General features: G+C 29.5%; 3 protein-coding genes across 6 annotated transcripts in view; 2 read left to right on the top strand and 1 right to left on the bottom strand.

Annotated features, from left to right (window-relative positions):
• Nucleotides 1–560: 560 nt before the first annotated feature.
• On the top strand, nt 561–8,755 carry LOC118072396 (uncharacterized). Its single transcript, XM_035092234.1, has 5 exons — nt 561–722; nt 6,054–6,157; nt 6,801–6,995; nt 7,625–7,830; nt 7,955–8,755. The coding sequence occupies exons 2-5, from the start codon at nt 6,064–6,066 to the stop codon at nt 8,111–8,113; spliced, it is 654 nt and encodes a 217-aa protein (XP_034948125.1). The 5' UTR covers nt 561–722; nt 6,054–6,063; the 3' UTR covers nt 8,114–8,755.
• Nucleotides 8,694–10,077, bottom strand: LOC118072395 (uncharacterized). Its single transcript, XM_035092233.1, has one exon. The coding sequence runs from the start codon at nt 9,923–9,925 to the stop codon at nt 8,918–8,920; it is 1,008 nt and encodes a 335-aa protein (XP_034948124.1). The 5' UTR covers nt 9,926–10,077; the 3' UTR covers nt 8,694–8,917.
• A 1,392-nt stretch (nt 10,078–11,469) lies between these two features.
• The window catches only part of exd (extradenticle), a 34,105-nt gene continuing 25,358 nt past the window's right edge, over nt 11,470–20,216 (top strand). For 2 of the 4 annotated variants that reach the window (XM_035092091.1, XM_035092094.1), the window contains exons 1-2: nt 11,470–12,413; nt 12,789–12,862. In XM_035092091.1, the coding sequence (XP_034947982.1) occupies nt 12,199–12,413; nt 12,789–12,862 (289 nt within the window). In that variant the 5' untranslated portion in view covers nt 11,470–12,198. The remainder of the gene's footprint in view (nt 12,414–12,788; nt 12,863–20,216) is intronic. The other 2 variants (XM_035092093.1, XM_035092092.1) reach the window with 2 other exon arrangements.

The following is a 20,216-nucleotide window of genomic DNA, read 5'->3' as shown; positions in this document are numbered from 1 at the left end:
AAAGCGTGAAGTAATAATCTGAAATTAATCAATAGAAAATTTGTAATTTTAATTTATTACAATAAAATTATATATTTTACTACTTAAGTAATTGAGCAAGATAAATCAACTTTCTTTTTCTTCATTGACGATTACATTTTATTATTTGATTTAACAAACCAAGTATACTTTTCAAAACACACATCAATGGTAAAATAATCTAATTTTAACGTAACCTTAAAGCAGATGCAAGCCATTACTAAAAACAAGTTTGCGTTCACTGCAATACTTGTTGCAAAATTTCAAGTAAAAAATAAACTTAAAAAAACTAACTTGTAAGATACGTAGAAATAAAATAGTCGAAATGTGAAAATGATTGCAATAGTCTAGGTTGAATCGTGCATTCTTGATTAATTCCTGAAGATGAACATTCGTTAGAGTGGACATTAAAGACGTAATATAACGACAGCAGTAAGTCCATCAATCGTGCATCAGGTGGGGCACAAATCCTTCGTATGGGCTTCGGCCCCCTGAAGATGATGCCTGAGAAACACTGGTGGGAGCAATTTAGGTTACTTGTAGCACCCGGGAATGTGGGCCGACTATATACTGGCTCATCACGATCGCTCGACAGTTCATTCCTTCTTCGTAATCCCCAATCGTAAGGTTCTGCTCTTCAAATCAGCAATTTGTTGCCACTTCACACTTCCAAGAGATATCAACTATTCTTTTGTGTTCAATTAGTAAGTTTTTGATTTTCTCACTGTTTATTATTAATATTTTAACATGACAAACTTCTAAAGTGTTTTAACAAATTATTAACAATTTAACTAAAATTATTTATCACATTTAAATTATTATTTTTGCTACTTGTCTCAATAATGTTTTTGGTTAATTTTTGAATAAATTAGACACATTTATAGCTTTTCTTTTTATTGTTCGTATATTTGTTGAATTAATAATATCACTAAAAATTGTGAGATTAAAAATAATAATCAATGTTTATAAGAAAACTGTTTGTTGTTGAAAATGACTTTGGTAGCATTGAACTGTTCTTCTTGATGTCATTGATCGTTGCAGTTATTATTAAAAATGCTGAATGAATATTTAATTGACAGTTAAGTTTTATTGCCAAGAAGTTAGTTGACGGCATTTTATCATTCTCAATAAATTATTAATAATTGATCAAAAATGTATATAAAATGATAAACAGTATATATCACATCTATAAAATTATCATGCTCAGGGAGCATAAATTCGGGATATTGCACAAGCTCAATGTTGTCTTACGTATTCTATTACATTCGTCGACAATTAAATTTACTTAATAAAAATATTATCACGCGTATATCTGATTTAAACTTCCGTATCACATTAAGAAAAAAGAACATAAACAAAACACTTTTTTATCCATTGAAAAAGGTATATTTTTTAAAATTATCATCTCATTTTGTATCATTAAAAACACACTATACAGCAATATATAATTATCAGTGATTTGTCCTGCTTTCCTTGAGAAAGATTTTTTTTTAAGTTTTGTTACTTTCCAGGTAAAACCAGTAACCTTCTTTTTTTCACAAAATCAAATGAAACAACCAAACCATAAATAATAACCGAACAAAACGTGAAGCAAAAGTAATTAGTTAGTAGTAAATTGGTGAAAAGTTCTAGTTTCAAATACTAAGAAAGAATAATAATAAAAGAAACGAATGAAAAAAAGCTGAAGAACTGAAACGAAACCATAACGTCTGATCTCTCGTATCTCCATGAAACAGTGGCAAAGCCGGCCAGTTAACGGTTACCCATGGCACCGTGCATATACACCGGCTTCTTGTTCATTCTCAAATGGTATTGTCAATAGGGCGTACACACATATTCTCATCATTTGCACTACAAGAAGTCTGACACAATTCTTATATCTGTCTTCGATGATTCTTCGATTCTTGATTACTTGCAATATCCACAATTTTTTCTTCAATTTTCAACGGTCATTGTGCTTCCTTCGGAAGTTTACTCACCGAGAGACAACTTGAAACATTATTTGGCAGGTCGTAACGGTATAAATTGCCTCCAGCTATCGTACACACAAGCAATCAGTTTTTTCTCCAAGATCAGATTATGTATCGAAATTTATTTCTCTTCAATAAACCAATGACCCTTTTGTATTAAAAAATTATATTAATACCGAGAAGAATAGTTTTTGTTTTGTATCTAAAAAAAAAAAAAATTAGATTGGTTAGAAATTGCTTTTTCCATTGATATATTGAGGAATGTTTGACTTGGAAAAATTCCAAAGCTTCAGGCAATAACTCTTTTATCATTGATAGACTCCTAATACAAGTCTATATTGGATTATGTCGGGCATCGGAAACTTTCTAACTCGTTATTACGTAGACGTATGTCAACTTGATGAAGAGCGAACGCATTCGAGGGGTAACATCGGTAATAACTTGCAACATCATTTAAATAATGTAATTTATAACATTGTATTTCTTTTGAAAACACCTTAATGAGTTAATTGATGATTAAATAATGTAGTGCACAAAGCAACAAACAAAAAACAGAAGATGAAGCAATCATAATTGTTTATAACAAAAAAGTTAATTATTGTTATTGAAAGGAATCTTGTAATTGTCAATGATTTCACTGAATTTAATTAAATGTAGAACATAATTTCCTCAGTACAGTAAAACCTAATAATTTGTTGGTATTTTCATCGCTAATATCATAATTTAACATGATGTAACATACAACAAACGCACCGTCGCCCAAGTTCTACTTTCTCTCGTCTCCGGTGGCTGTTCAATTCACCAGGTGTAAGATGCAAGGTGCAAGCGCACCTCGTGATCATCCGATTGCATCAATCGACAAGTCTGTCCTATGTTTAGATCTTTTATACCTTGTTTATCATTAATCAAAGAATCGCAACTTACTATTCGCGGGAAGTAATTTGAAAGACGATTTAGATGATCACGAGATGGGTCTTGTGACTACTTAATATCACTTGCATTTTTGTTACTTATTGCATTGATGAAAGAGAATATAATTACCACCATTTACCGATAAGATGTAATTTCTAGTGTAATTAAGAGAAAAACTTTTTTATTTTAATTATAGGCTAGGATAAAATAAATTGATGAGTAGTTTCTATTTTTAAACGTTGAATGTGATGTTGGTTTTTCACTTTTTTTTGTTTCCTAACGAGATTCTTCGATTACAAATAAATATTAGATAACTTAAAAAACGCAATTAACATCTGTAGTTAATTTCATCAAATTTCAAAATTCAATAAACCATTTTTTCGTTTGTCAAATGTTAATATCAGTTATTAGTTTTTTTTTTTTTAGAATTTCTAATACTTTTATGATTTGATGCTTGAATTAAATACCACTTTAAATATTTGAGATAAAACTTAATCGGAGAAAATTGATCATTTAAAATAAATTACTCAGTAGTTTATCTCATCAATAAATACCATTAGATACTAAACCCTTTTTGAATGAATTTTAGTTTAAATATCTAATATATTTCATCATTAACATCATTTAAATTAATTAACAACAAGAAGTTGATAACACCCGGATTTGTTCTGTTTTATTCAAAAAGAAAACGTAGTGGAATATTGATGAATTTTCTTTTCACAGAAATAAATGAAAAAGCTTTTAATGATAAGCTAATCTAAATTTCTCTACTGTATCATTTTCATATGATGCATTTCAATGAGAACTGAAGCTTGAAAGAATAATAATAGGAAACTTCTATTCTGAAGTAATTTTTTAGAAGAAGAAATTGGAAAAAAACCTATTACCAACTACTACCTATCAAAATAATTTTCGAAGTTATCTTTACCTTATAGGGATTTCTCATATGGGTTTACGGTACATATAGCCATTCACTTGAAGATTCTGTCTTCAATTTACAGTAATTGCGCAAAAACTATTCAAAATAAGGATAAAGTTATTATTTTTTATGACTTTTTATCTATAATTTAACTTCAACTCTAATGGAGTAATTTGAAACATTGTAAGTAACTTCATCATACTTTATATTTAAGTATTAAGTAGGCTCTTCTTTTGAAGTGGTTTGAGCTAAATCAAACCTTTTACTCAACGTTTACTCTTATTGATTCTTCGTGTTTTCTATACAAGATATTGATCGTCACATGCAGCACGATCAAGTATAAAATGTGACAAAACATTACGAAATTCACTTGGGATACATCACGTGATTTAGAAGCAACTAATTTAAAAAAAAAAAAAAGGAGAAGACTGAGTTGCTTTTACCTGCTGTTTTAAATGTCATACACTTATTGAGGTTTTTAACTCTTTCGTTTTACTTGTTTTACATTTTCAGGGTGTCATTAATTATGACAATAAATTTTACCACTAATAAACTAAAAGTTATGCACATTATATATTTCATATGATTCTAAATATAAATGCCATGGGAATATCGGTGATAACGAATATTACATCTGTATCTACTTTATGAGTAGTATGAATAAATATAAAACAAAATTTATCGACAAAATCATTTACCAGTTTATGAGATTCGACATGATTTTTTTCAATCGATAAAAATTTTATCACTGATATCTTAGTTTTATTTACTCTATCTTCAGAATAAATAATATTATTTCTCTAGATGATTTATTACATTTTAAATTCAATATTCAAATATTCCTCAATATAATCAGTAATATAATTAATGAAGCTATTCTTTATATATTTTTCTACTGCTTGAGCACTTGATTTGAGAAATAATTTTGTATACAGAAAAATAAAAATCAATTCAATTTTTTAAAACGATTCACGTGTTATTAATTATTTATTTATCATCCTTATTAGTTGGAGCATAAATTAACAAATACGAAACAAACTACTTGTAGAGACACGGTGACATTTATTCAGTAAACACCAGGTGTCATTAACGAGTTTAAAAATATACAAGCTGAAGAGCCTTAATTACACCTAATTAGTAGCACTGAAATATTCATTAGAGACCAATTAGTTTATTCGAATAAACGGATAATAGACGGACCTTTTAAAGCTGGTAATTTGTTTTGCTCTAATAGTTGATTTAATTATGACATTTTTTGTTAACGGACTGATATGATTCAATTATAATAATCCTTAACTAGTTGTATGTTATAAAATAGCTAAAATGATAAAAGTATTTTCGATTTACAATGAGTGCATTTTTGCGTGATACATATTTATGATAACCGGATTACAGTGATTGTAGGACGTGAACTGGGCCATTCGCCAGGGCAAGTCGCGTATGAGGCGTTGAGTTCAGAAACGACATTGTTTCATCCTGGATAACTGAAATAGGGGGAAGAGGTGACGGTCCGTTATGCTGCGTACATCAAAGTGCACATTTACAATACCGTAATTCAATAGTATATAAACCAACTCTGTTCCAAACACTTCATTGTATAGAGGTCCTTATGTTAAAATTACTCAACTTATTTACGCATGTATCTCATCAGCATGATTTCGCAATCTACAGAAAATTTTTTCGAAAGCATCTTCATATGCTTCTATTGTAGTAGAACTAGTTGAAGGTAAAAAGACAAACGGGCGTCCTCGTATGAAATCATTAATTTCACTTTCACTTAGAGACTAAGACTAATTTGCCTCATCAATGAGCATTTGTCAGTTGCACAATATGGAATGCTTTATTTTCAGATTTCACTAATTTCTGCATTGTACATTTTTTTGCTATTTTTAAATATATATTTTTAAAGATCCTGTAACATAAATAAGAATAAAAAAGATTAAAACACTGACTTTGTAGACATTTAAAAAATAAACTAGTTAAATCTTAATTACCAGTTCAATCATATGTCCAAGGTCAATCAACTGACCGAGACTTTCGAATCCGTTTTGCGATTAGCGTTACGAAGGAATCAGTAAACTGAGGAGGTCACTGCGACCTAATAAGTAAGAGGATGGTGGATGAAATCAAGGCAATCCTGATGCATTAATGACACTTTTATAATCTATCAACTAGATCAAATTAATATTTATGAAAGCAAATTTTTTTATTCACCAATTCCATGTATTTTGCAGATTTTAGACCATGAAGTCTGCGCTGTTGCTGCTGGTGGTTGGGGTCGTGGCTGTATCAGCACAAAGAAGACTTGCATTACCAGAACCAAGAAGCTGTGCAAATCGTGAGTTATTTGATTAATAAAAATAAGACTCATCATCAATCATTGATGTAGTGCTATAATTAATTATACTATTTAAAAATTGTTTATGAGCAGTTTGTGCTCTAAGTTGAATTTCACTAACTTTCTATTATTAAATACTTATGCAGAGGTTAAACGCCAGAAAGGTCAGCTATGTTAAAGAGGAGTTGAGACTAAATTTCTTCATTTCCTCCTTTGACATTCATGACTTTCATCTATATTTTTTTTTTTTAATTTCGGATCGAATCGTTGAAAAAAAAATAGCAAGTCACGATTATCATTGATCTCTTGAACAGTTATCATGTTTGATTACTAAAGACATCTATTATTAGTCGATCCGGAAAGATCAGAAGAAAATTAATACGGATCTTACAAGAAGTGATTGGTAGTTAATTAGAAAGAAATTGTTTTTCAAGTGATCATTCATGATTCATCATAATTTTGAACTTTTATTGTTGATTGAAAGCATTCCGATAAGAATTAAAATTATAAGAAAGAAATTCTGATTTTAATTAAATCATTGGCTTCTTTACCTCAATATTTTTTTATGAAATCTTTTCTCTAGAAGGATTATAAAATTTTGAAATCAATAGTAATAATAACTACGGTCATAAAAAATTTTTAGGAATCCGTCACGCCACATACAGAGATGCAAGAGGTGTTACCCACTCTTACTTCTTCAGTTGGGAGCATCAGCCAACGAAAAATATGGAAGTAGATTGGTTGGATGCCCGAAATATTTGCCGCAGACATTGTATGGACACGGTATCTCTGGAAACACCACAAGAGAATGAATTTATCAAGCAAAGAATAGCTCGAGGTAATAAATTTTACATCGAGAAATTTCATCCAATCGACACCTTCATTATTTTCACTATTCCTTGTAATTTTAATTTTTGCACTTTCACTAAACTGTCGTTTAGAGAAAAGAGAATTTCCTATTTATACTTTATGAGTAATTTATATTATAATGTAGAAAAAAAAAATGAAAAATCTCACAGACGAGACATAAAAGAGACATGTATTATTCAAAAGTTAATTATCATTTGAAATATTAACTTACAAATTTTTTAATTGACAGAGGTGAAACGTTACTTTTCTTTAATTTTTTTTCGCCACATTATTAAGTAGATGATTTTGTAGTCCATATAAAACATAATTTCTGTAACACAAACTATGCAATTAATTACTTTTTCCTCATTATTTTTATTAATCATATTATCAAACCATTCGGATTAAAATACATGAGAGTAATTTTTCATGAAATGTATTCTTTCTCAGCAATTAAATAATGTGAGAAAGAAAAAGTTGTTTAAAAATGTAAATAAAGTTGTTTATTTGATTATTGTAAACATAAATATTAGCTTTTTCATGCAATGTCACTTTTATAAATATTTATTCAACGTTTTAAAGAGAAGTTTAATATGTAAAAATATATTTACCGATTAGGATTCGTCAAATACATCTGGACATCTGGACGTAAATGTAACTTCAATGGTTGTGACAGACCTGACCTTCAACCTCCAAACATAAATGGATGGTTCTGGTCTGGATCAGGAGCAAAAATTGGGCCAACAACTCAACGCAATACTGGAGACTGGAGTAACACTGGTGGATTTGGTCAACCCCAACCAGACAACCGTGAAGCTGCTCAGGTAAGATAATTGATATTATTATCATATTGTTATTTAACATTTAATTTTTTTTTTTGAAACAATAAAGACAATTTTCCACTTAACATTTCAACTAACCTGACTAATTAACATTATACTTTTTCAGGGCAATGATGAATCTTGTCTTTCAATCTTGAACCACTTCTACAATGACGGAATTAAATGGCATGATGTAGCCTGTCATCATTTAAAACCCTTCGTTTGTGAAGATAGTGATGAGCTGCTCAACTTTGTAGCATCTAGAAACCCAGGAATTCGTCTGTAATTATTAAATAAACTAAATGATTTAATGCATTTAATACGTAATATTTAGATAAAAAATGATGATGAAATGAAGATAATTGTGAATTTTTTTTATTTTATTTGTACTTATTAAATCTATCTATACTTAACTAACCATTTTTATGAAGAATACTAGATTCCTGATAAGATTATCGAATTGAGTTACTGAAAATGTAGTTGAATAATAATTTCTTTGTGTGAAATATGTTAACCAGCATCCAGTTCTCTTTTAAAATATTTTGCTCATGATACAGATGTATCTCACATTTTACTGGAGTTAAATTTCTCTTTACATGCCTTGTTCTGTTTCTTCTTACGATAGTATCATTAGTCATATAAATAGTGTATTGATAGAATATAAAATTTTGTATTTTTCTTACAGAAAATTTAATAAAGTTAATAAATGTGACTTTATGTGAAAAATAAGAACAAAATTTAATTTTTCTTAAACAATTTATTGTCTTCAGTAATCAAAAATACTTTAGTTTACATAGTTATAATACGTAAAATAAGATTATGTTAAATAATACAAAAAAACTTCTATAAATTGACGCAATTATTTTTTTAAAAAATATGAAAGTTCGGTGTAAGAAACGAATGTTAGTATGCAAAATATCGAATTCTCACATAACATAAAATGAAAATATAAAAAATCATTTTCATGCGATTCGTTCTTTTGGTATAAATGAAAGAAATACAATAATTGTTTTAAACAAGCAATGTCAAAAGGAACTTATTTATAATAATATTCAAAATGATAAAATAGAAAATATTTAGTTTCAGTTAATTATAAACTGAGAATGCCTTTGAGGCGATTAACATATAAAACGATAAGATTTTTCGTACCTAACTCAAACTTATCAAATTTTTTCTGTACTTCATTAATATATTGACTGGATGTAAAATAAACATGACAATAACGTAATGCATAACGTTCTGAAACTTTCACAAATGAAGCGCCGATTGGTTGATATTTTTCCAAGAGATGAAGAATATAATTAGTTCCATAATCTTCATGAATATTGGCGATGATAAGCTCTTCAGCTTCCACGTTTTCAATTAAATCAGAGTTTTCTTCCACAGAATGTGTAGATTCAGCAGTAGTATCTTTGGACATTGCTTCATTGGAAACATTATTTTTTAATACCAGTTCTGGCATTTTTGGCTCGGCTTCGACACATTTTTTATCTTGAAATTCTTGTTTCAAATAGTCGTAAGTATTGGTATCAATAACTTTTTTTGCTTTCAAATCAGTTATTAATTCGTTGCATTTTTCTGGTGTTTTTTTAATATCATCAGAATCATTAATGATAAAACTTTCTTCCTCCTTTTGTTTTATTTCATCATTTTTAAAACCATTTTTGGATATTTCATTTTTTTTAAGATCACTTTTGAACATTTCATCATGTTTGAAGTCACTTTTGTACATTTCATCATATTTGGAATCACTTTTATTCGTTTCATCATTTTTAATTCCATTCTTTTTTAATTCTCCTTGATTTTTTAATTGTTTCTTCAACTGTATCAATTCATGACCTTGCAAACCTTTAACACATTTCACTGCATCTTCAAACGAGAATAAATTTATAAAACACATTCCACTTGGGTTGCTCGTTTGGTTTATTTTTTTCTTCCCCACAAATTCTGAAACTATTTTATCTATTTTTTCCACAGATAATCCATTCTTATTCACAAAATATATTGACCATTGATCAGTATCTCTGTAACGAGCTGTTTTGATATATTGTTCTGCAGATTCCATATTTGATGATTTTTTACAAAAAGTATTGTTCATTAGTCTTAATATTCTAGCAGCTTGCCACTGATTTAACTGTGTGGTTGTTATGATATTTGAATACTGCAGTGAATAACTATTAAACACGTGTGTGGTACTAGCGATCGTGAAAGATTCGTTGGTATCGTCAGTGACCAATAAAACCCGTAGTTATTCATTTCAATATAAACTCTTTATGTGATTAGGTTTGTGTTTGAATCAAAACAATGGTTTCCAAGAAATTCAAATAAGAAATTGAACTGTTTACAATTAAGGTAAGGTTAGCAGTTCAGTAACGAGTTATATTTTATACCAAAAGAGGGACAGCACTACTTATGTCCGTAAGGGCTACCAACAACACATAGATGTCGGTGGATTACAAAGGCTCATAGCTTGAACTTTTCCTGTGTTATTTTTTTTTTTTAATAAAAAAAGGACTACTAACGAAGCAGGGAAGTAATGATAAATAGTTATCTCTCTTTTTGGCGACTAAGAAGTTTATAGCTTGGAATTATATTTGATAAGAATATATGTATTTTATCATAAGCGATAAAGGACTACGATTCACGACTAGACTTTGTTAATAATAATTTAATATGATTCAATGTTATTCATGATGATAGAATATCATTTTCAAAAAACATTAATAGTATGATTGTATAAATTATTTAATTAATAGTAATATTCTTCATCTATAAATATAAGGAAGTTAAAAGTTTTCATTGTTATTCGAAAACTTCATTAGTTCATTTTTGTTCAACATTGTCCTCTATATATTTAATTGTTACAAATATCTTGGCTTGTTTTCACCAATCATTAATTAATTTTAGTTAATTAACAATTGTATTTTTTATTCATAAATCATCTATGACTGTTTTAAAAAATTTTAATAATTTTACTAATTAACAGCCGAGCGAATTCCATCTCCGGCTTTTTAGCTATAAACGTTAGTCCAGGTCATGAACACAGTATAGGTTATTACAGAAACTTTTCGCTGTTTCTATTTTTGATAGTAATTAATGCTGTGCTCACAAAAATCATTCATATTTAGATTTTTATGAAAATAATTCTTAAATTGAGAAGTGTAACACAGTAATGAGTCATCTTCTCTCTTTTTTCTGTGTATACTGTCAAGGTAAGGTTAGCATACTTTAGTAACGAGTTGTATTTCATTTTAAAAGAGGGAAGCACTTGTCTTTTAATCAATAAATATTAAAATTATAATTTCAATCATTTTTTTTAGAATATTACACGTAAAATAAAAAGTTATGACGATACAAGCATTTTCTCTAAAATCTACAAACGGAGCATCTTTCACGAAATCGAAACAGGTAATTGAATTGTGTAGATCATCGTTTAGTAACAAGTTGTATTGAAAGAGGGAAACACTGTTGATGTTTTTCACGGAGAATTCTTCTCTCTGGTGAGAGGAAAAGAGAAAAGTATGGAATAAATAAGGAGAAGAGACAGACAACGAGAGTGGGAGTAAGGGATGACAAATGAGCGATTGTGATTGGTTAAAACAACGATGGCCGCCGAGTGGTACACGCACACATGCGTTGTCGGCAGTTCAGTGACGCACGCATACGCGTGCAGAGCAAGTTGGTGGAATTGAGAAACGCGAAGCAGCGAAGCCAGACGGAGCGCAACAGAAACGGTCGGAGCGTTGCCTTGTAAGGTGGAGAGTGCGCGGAGTGTGTTGTCCACCCAGGAAAACGAGAAAGAGTGTTTGTTGTGACGAAATAAAAGACGAGGAGAAAAAAAGGGATAAAGTGCACAACAGGAGACGAATGTAGCTGGAAGGGGAACACACGTCGCGGAGAGGCGACCTTGAAAACGCGTATACGTAAAACTCGACAATCCGTCAAAACTAGACGATACACCATTTTATGTTGCGTGTGTGTATACGAGAGAAGAGAAAGAGAGAGAATAAAACAAGTTAGAGTCAAATAGATGTGTTTGAAATAAACTTCAATAAATATTCTTTTGTGGGTGCTTAATTTATCTACGATATAATATTATATATAAAGTAGAGACTATTTTTGTTTATTTAATTAGTCATCTCCATTCACATTCATAAGAGTCTAAGATCAAGACAAAGAAAGGTGGCATAACCTCAAAAATTAGTGACTGCGCGCGAGAGTTTATGTCGTTTTTGTTGGAGTTAATAACGTGTTTGTATATATTTTTTCAAATGCAACATTAGTACGTGAAATTGGAATAAAAATTATTGGAAAGTTAAATAGTCGTAAAAGTTATTCAATTGGAGTTTGAATATCACATAAAAGTTAAAAATGCTACAACACGGAGGTTCTAGTGTTGGGTTAATGGGTGGAAGCCAGGGTCAAGGGGCCCAAAATACTGGGGGCTATGGAAATATGGGTCCTGTGGATGGGACGGCGACCCAAGGGCCTGATCAAGCTGTGGAGGCAAGAAAGCAGGATATTGGAGAAATTTTACAACAAATTATGAATATTACAGATCAGAGTCTTGATGAAGCACAAGCTAGGTAAATATGTTTTTGGAGTAAATCTAAATTCTGTTTTAATATCAAATATTTTTGAATTAGAATTACTTTTTTATTATATAATTTTGATAATAGAATACACACATTAATTTTATTAAAGTCTTTACGAGATAAATAGTAAAAAAACAGTGCATTTACTGAATGTATAATTATCTCGTTAAACGATGCTTATCGGTGATATTGGAATGCTATTAAAGATATAGAATTACTCGTGAATAATCATAATGCAATTAAGGAATCAAGCTAGTGCTTTATTTATTTTATTAAACTGATTACATATTTGTAACGTTGATCTTAAAAAGTTACTCAGGTGGTTCTTCTCAGTGTTTACTTTTTTTGTCTTTTGTTTGTTCTTAGAAAACACACTCTCAACTGCCACAGAATGAAGCCGGCATTATTTTCAGTACTATGCGAGATCAAAGAAAAAACAGGTGAGTTCTTTTCTCTGCAATCGTTTTATCCTCTTTAGTTTATTTTCTTTATGAACAAAATTCTTGGCTAAAACATATATCATATATGATGGAAGATTTGTTTGCTTTCTGTCAACAACTTTCGATGAATTTCTATGTAATTAATGATTCTTTTATATCTATAGTGTTAGGACAAGTGTTTTATTATCATGAAATTTAAAAAAATGATTTAAAAATTTATTAAACTATAAATCTATCATTTATATCAAATTTGTGACAGTTTTTTTCTGTACCATAAAGTCCGTGAATAATCGTACGTTTCTATGAGTTGGTAAATTTCATATTTCTATTCAATTTCAAAAGTTTTTAATATTGTTTATTAATATTTGTTATTTTTTTTTACAATAGCTAGTTTGGAGCATTATTTATTGGTTTGTTTCCCAAACTACTTTCGAATATTTATTGATAAAAATATTTGTCACGTTTTTATACGTTGAATAATAAGCTTGAATAACACTTGGAAATGAATGAAAAAGCATTGATATGATTATAAAAAATATTATCTATTTTCCAACAATTCTTTATGACACGTAAATTAACTAAACTTTAGATAAAAACTGTAATACATATGATCTCTTTTATCACTGCAAGCAATTGTATTATTCGGTGGTTTCGAACCATTTATATTTTATTTATTACTTGAATAACGTCTGATCATGATGGTCATTTCTACTATCGTATAACTCAAAATTATGCAGTCTTTGAAAATCATATTTTTTTTAGTAAATTTGTGATTTTTGAATAATTCCACAACAATTAGAGTAACAAAATCAAACAAGTCTATAAATATTCATGTCATTTTCTTAATCATTTGATCGTGTCTCTTAAAAAATAATCTGCTGCTGGGGGGCCGTAATTCCTTAGCCATTTGAAACTCGTAAACATAATTTTTATGCCGTGTTTGGATTACTTTACGCCGAGATCAAGAGACCACAAAACGCACAATTATTTCCCCTTGGGCCAGTCGGAAACTGTTGTCTTGAAAATTTAGGGACAAAAAAGAAAGAGAGAAAAGTGTGTAAAATAGGGAAAGAAATATATATGTATAATTCTAACCATTACTATGGTCTGGAGCTCAAGCTATCTCTTCTCGTTGCACCCTTGTGTGAAGAAAGGGAAGGCAAGAGAAAGGGGCGATGGCATCAGATTCGTGAATCGAGGTAGAAGCATTACAAAGCCCTAGCTGGAGACTTTACCTCTCGCTCTCACTTCGGTCTGCTGCTCAACATTCCTTTTCTCTTTCTTTTCTTTCTCTCTTTCTCACTCTGCACCCTCACAATCTCCATGGCGTCCTGTGCGTTCACGCATATACGAGTATGTATATTTCTTCCAACAATTCAAGGGGGAACGACCGCGGCGAGCTGCGTCGCTGCCTCTTTCGCCCCGGGAACGACTCTCGAACGGGTTTTGATTCGACTCAACTTGAGAGAGACAGATAATAGAAATGTTTTTGTATTGTATGTACTAGCTTTATATCGTACATTATCCATATGCATCGACCAAAAATTTATATTCTTTCATCTCATTTAATTCAATAATTATTGTTCAAATTCAATATTTCTCACACTATATCATTTTTTATTTCTCATTACTCTAAAATTTAATTACAAAATTATTTATTTATTTATTTTCATTGCTCAATTTATATCCTTAAATAGTTTTTTTCAGTCTTCTAAAATTATTTCCATTCATATTTATCAATTTTTTTCTTCAACATTGACAGATGAATAATTGAACTTATTAATTATTTCTTTCATCTGTCAAAAATTCCATATAAAATTCTAATTAGAATTATAAAATCAGATGTGACACATATGGCTTGTGGTGAATTTTGTGACACCCTGTATAGTTTAAGTGAGATAGAGAGAATGTTTTAGAGTGAGATGCTGAGAGGATAGGAAGTGAGAGCACTCACGTAGGGATGAAGAGAGACCGGCTTCGATAGATGAAATGAAAATGATGGGGGAGGAGAAGTGACTCCGGACGAGATGAAGTTGAAAGAAAAGGACTTGGTAGTCGACAGGAGAGAGTTTATGGGCAATGGCTGACGAGGCAGTGAGAAAGTACTAAAACCAAGAAGAGCAGATAAACGTTATGTTAAGCAGACCATTTTACCAGCCATTTAATATAATCAGCGCTTGACTCATGATTGTTGGATAATATACATCAAAACCCTTTTCGACAGATCTTTCTTCACTTTATAATGATCATTACTCGTTTTTAGTATTATCAAATATTTTATTACATCATTCAGAAATTCATTTAATTCATCTCTTCTGTGGAATTATCTAAATTAGTTAATAGGACTTGGTTATGATTTTGTTAAGCATTGAAAAATTTCAGTTAACTTGGAAAAGGCATTTTCTTTCAAATTTCCATATTACATCCAGCTGTACTTCTAGGAATCCCTTAAAATAACCTTTCAAAATTGGCAGGATTTTTAACCTCGAACCTTTCTACCTTTGCCTATCTCTTTTTGTTCATCTTTCTGGGTTCCAAAAAGTTCATAAGTTTCATTTTCTTTTTAATCTCCTCTAACGTTTCTTCTTTGGACAGCCCTTGGATGTCTATACAGACAAGACGAAAGCAGATAAATGCTTTTTTTAAATATAAAGGTTTTACTAAGTGTTTAAAAATACATTTATGTATATCCATCAGATCGATATAACTATAGAACCATAGCTGAGAGATATTTTCCATTCTTGTAGTCACTGGATTATTTCACATTGTGAAGGTATTCATTGATAATATACCATTCGTTTATTTATAGTTTAAGATAAAGTCGAACTGCTACGTAATATTAGATTGGACGTTGGTATTATGAATAATTTCAAATTATCTTGAGATGAAAATAAAAGTATTAAATATTTTTGCATAAAGCAACTTTATTATGTAAATTTGTTGACAGTGATTTTTTATATAAAATTATTTACTTAATCCATAATTATTTTTTAAAACAATAAATACAACAATGATGATATTTACTTTAATTCTTGATAATAATAATCATTATTATAATAATTTAATTTCTAGTTTGAAGCAATGTTTCATAATAACAGAGATTCCTTTTATTTATTCAGTTGCTATTATCGTAACTACGTTTCGAAATGATAATAATATTGTTTGAACCTTCATTGGGTATGTACAAGTATTATTAAAGACTTGGAAAATGTTAAGAATTACGGTGTGTAGCTTAAAGTTCAAGTGGTAACATTTTCATGTGTATGAAAAAAACACTATACTTTTAATAGAATAATATAATTATATAAAAAAAGTTTAAGGATGATTATTATAAACTGTATCATTTTCAAAAATAAGAATAGTCATAGAAATTTAAATATAATTAATAAGCATAATTTTTAATAATAATAATAGATTGAAAATGGTATTAAATCATTTTGGAGTACAAATCACAATTATTGATTTATTTTTATTATTGGAGTATTATGAAAAAATACAAAACATATTGAACTAAACAGTTGTTGTTTTAATGTAAAATCAACAAATAATTTAAATGAAGTATTGTTTGTAGATAAATATTGAATTTCTGTGATGTTGATTTAAAATATTTAGTAATTTATTTTTTAATTGGATAATGTAGACTAGGTACATAGATATTTATCATTAGATCACTTCAAGTCAGATAAATAAAATAAGATCTTAGTCAAAGATACATATATTTTATGTAAAGATACGATTGTAATGGTATGGTTACGTTTACATACTCATGAATCTTTTTTATTTGAAGACAATATTTGTATAGTGAGTAGAGTTAGAGTCCTCAAACTGGCACGTGCCCAGAAGTAACTCTATCCTATTGAATAGAGAGGTAACTAAACAAATTTATACTTTAAATCATCAGTTAAACTTTACCTATTTGTGTGATCATTTTTCATTTTTTAAATTTCATGAAAATTATTTAACCAATATCATAGATGTGTATATAGGAGTAGAACATATATACAAACTTGGTAATATTTTATTTTCTTTTCTCTTAAAAGTCGCCAAAGAAGGAAACTTATAGAAAAGTTGGTCGTGATTTCCTTTTTTACTTGTGTCTTCCTGTTTTCTTCTTTCGGTATCCATATGTTCCCCCCAAGTAGATATTTCCCTCTTACACAAAGTCAACGGAATCTCGACATTGGCGCTCTAGAATATCGTCCGTATTCGAAGGCAGCATCTCCGTTCTAGTCTTTCCATCTATTTTCATTCAAACTTCCCTCCCTGGAGTTCTCCTGGCGACTGCAAGTAAAAAATATCAGAGAAAGACTTGGAGAGTTCCAGTCTAAGAAACACAACGATGGTTCACTGAGTCTCCAAGGCGTCTATCTATCTATTTCTTTCTTTCTCATTTCACTTGACTTTTCTCATTCAAATCCAACGTCGACGTGTCGATTAGGTTTTTTCAACTTCAATCTTTTCTCTATTCTTAACTGATTTTATTCTATTGAAATTCGCTCAAAACATTTATACATTTTTTTGGTTATTCAGTTTATTGGATTTTTTCTTTTTATTTCAATAATTCTATTCAATGAATTACGGTTAAAAATTATATTGTTCTTGTTAAATTAAATATTTTGATGTGAAAAGTTACTTCAATACTCATTGCTTACATCTATCACATAGTAAAAAGTGAAGTGAAAAGAATTTTTGATGATAAAGTATTATCTCAAATTTAATTCAATCACTGTAATATTAACGTTTTTTATATTCATCACATTTTAAAAAACAGTTTGAGAAACCTTGAAGATTATAATTCAGTGGATTCTAGTATCTGCACAACAGTTTAATAGGGAAATAATTTAATTATAGCTACTACTTGAGCTAAAATCATTTCGAGAATGATGATAATTTGATACGAAAAATAATATAAATTTGAAGAAACTCAAAGGTCAATGGATGCAATGAACGTTCGAAGGTGCGAAGTCGATTGGATTTCATGATAAAGGATGACTTGTCTTTTGAACGTGAACCTGGAATGTGGTCCACAGAGTACCTTCAGCTTAGGTATACATATTCCTTTTCGTTTTCTTGTCGTTCCCATAACAGCATATTCCTTTGGTGATCGTGTTCACATGCAGAGCGAGTGCAGGAGCAAGCGGGAGCTGCCAAGCAGTCAAGGTGAACCGGCCGTCTCCGGTCCGCGTACGTTTTACCTCTGCAATCGCTTCTTTTCTTCTCTTCGCTTTTCTTTTCCCTTTTCAACGATCCCTTCAACTTTAGATCTTTACACCGCCAACTAACGAATCTTCGAGGTTAATAACAGTGACGTTGTGATCGGTAATAACTAATGAAACTTATGACCCTCGACATTATTTGTCTGACCTTTTTAAAGGCTGAAACAAATTTAGGAATCCTTTTGCTGACATATTTTTAATTAACTCGGGGAATTTTTGTTTGAAGTTGCAAATTCAAATACTCGTAATTTTTAAACTAAAGTTTTTTTTTTTTTTTAAAAAAAAGATAACAATACTGATGTACTAAATAAAATTTAATTAATATTTTTTACATTTAATAGAGCTTTTTATGAAGAAAAAAAATAATAATCAATAAAAATATCTATTACTTTAAATGTTGAACTTTGACAAAATTTTAAAATTTTATTTGGAAAAAAAATTTTTAAATATCTTTTTAAAAATGTAGAGGTTTAAAGCTGAAACTTATGTGCTTTTTTTGATTAAATTTATTTTTTTATACATGTTTACGTTCATAAGTAAAAGTTCACTTGGGCCCATAAATAATTTTATGACATATAAAAAGTAGAAACTAATTCTATCATTGGTGAAATCTAAAAAAACAATTTTAATTAATAAATAACATTCATAATTTTTTTTCATGAAACATTAATATAAATACACATATAATTTATCAGCAATGACTTATATAAAGTGATATTTACATCAGGTCATATGTAATTTAAATTTCTATTAAGAAGTAACAAATCTTATACATTCAACGTGATAAAAAATTAAAAATACTCAGTTTTAGTAATAAAATTAAATTAATACAAATGAATTATAAATTAAAAATTTTTTAATCAATTTATCGGTAACTATTTAACAAAATTAGACACTTAATTGTCCAGAAATGTTTTATAATGATATTTTATAGATAAAAAAAAAAATAACAGCTTACTCAATAATCAAGATAGAAAGTAACAGACTCTTCGACTAGACACTTTGAGATATCTTGAAGAGATACACAGAATTACATTGTGGATTCTTGGACAAGCGAAACGCTTGCTGAACGATAAAACCAGTGTGTCTAATACGAAGCGTCTTTTATCGAAAGAAGCATCGATTCTGTTCTATAGCCTTCGATCTACCGACAAAAGGAATATCGCCAATCAATAGTCAATGCTTCTCCATTCTTTGTGTGGTAGACAGCAGGAAAATAGAAAATAATTTATTTGTTGACCTTTCCAGGAATTTTGTTTTACTTGATAAGTTAATGAAAATCGTTTGCAGACGATTTTAATTGGATAAGATAAAATCAAGAATTATGTCAAGTATAAAAAAGGGTGTAGAAATAGTCTTTAGGCAACATGTTGACATACTCATGGAACCCGTTAGCAGTATCATACTCGTACGGCCCTTAATTATGGAACGTCGTCCACCGGATGTCATTGTTACGGCCATCGACTTGCTCAGGATTTCCTTTGCATATCTCTTACCACTGACTCGTATACATCTCGTTCGAATTATTTCTCCCACATGTTGTTTATGTGTATGCTCTCTATCGTGATGCTTATCAACACTCATTCTCAGTGATCAATAGTCACTTTTGATCTCAACCATGTGAAGAAAATTTTGTATTAGGAATTATCTTGACGTCTGAAGGAAATATGGAATACTCTTGAATTTTTTATGTGATAGTAAATTATTTTATATCTATCTTGAGATAATTTAACTCTAAAGAAGCACACTATTTTCAGAGTATAATGATTTTTAAAATTAATTTAATTAAAAAATGTTCATCAGAGCATTTGAAGTATGAATTTTCGTTTGTTTATTATTTTATATTTGTCAAAGATTTATTGTATATAATAATTATTTAAGCAAATATCAGTTACGTGTATGTTCCCTTAAGCCATTAAATTTCAAATTTTAATAGCAATTACAGATATCAAATATAAATGATCGTTTAAATTACTAACATAGTCAAGCGTAATGTAATAAATACAATTGTAACTAAAATTCAAATTAAACGGCCTTAGGATAATCGCAATAGCAGCTGAAATATAATAACAATGAGTTATAAATAGTTAATTATAAATTTTAAATCAAGTAATACTGCAAAAAATACCTATTTACCA

This window comes from Chelonus insularis, unplaced genomic scaffold (assembly GCF_013357705.1).
Source record: "Chelonus insularis isolate UGA/USDA-ARS -01 unplaced genomic scaffold, ASM1335770v1 contig_93_pilon, whole genome shotgun sequence".
In the NCBI taxonomy this organism is placed as follows: domain Eukaryota; kingdom Metazoa; phylum Arthropoda; class Insecta; order Hymenoptera; family Braconidae; genus Chelonus; species Chelonus insularis.
This window is presented reverse-complemented; position numbering and strand designations above follow the sequence as displayed.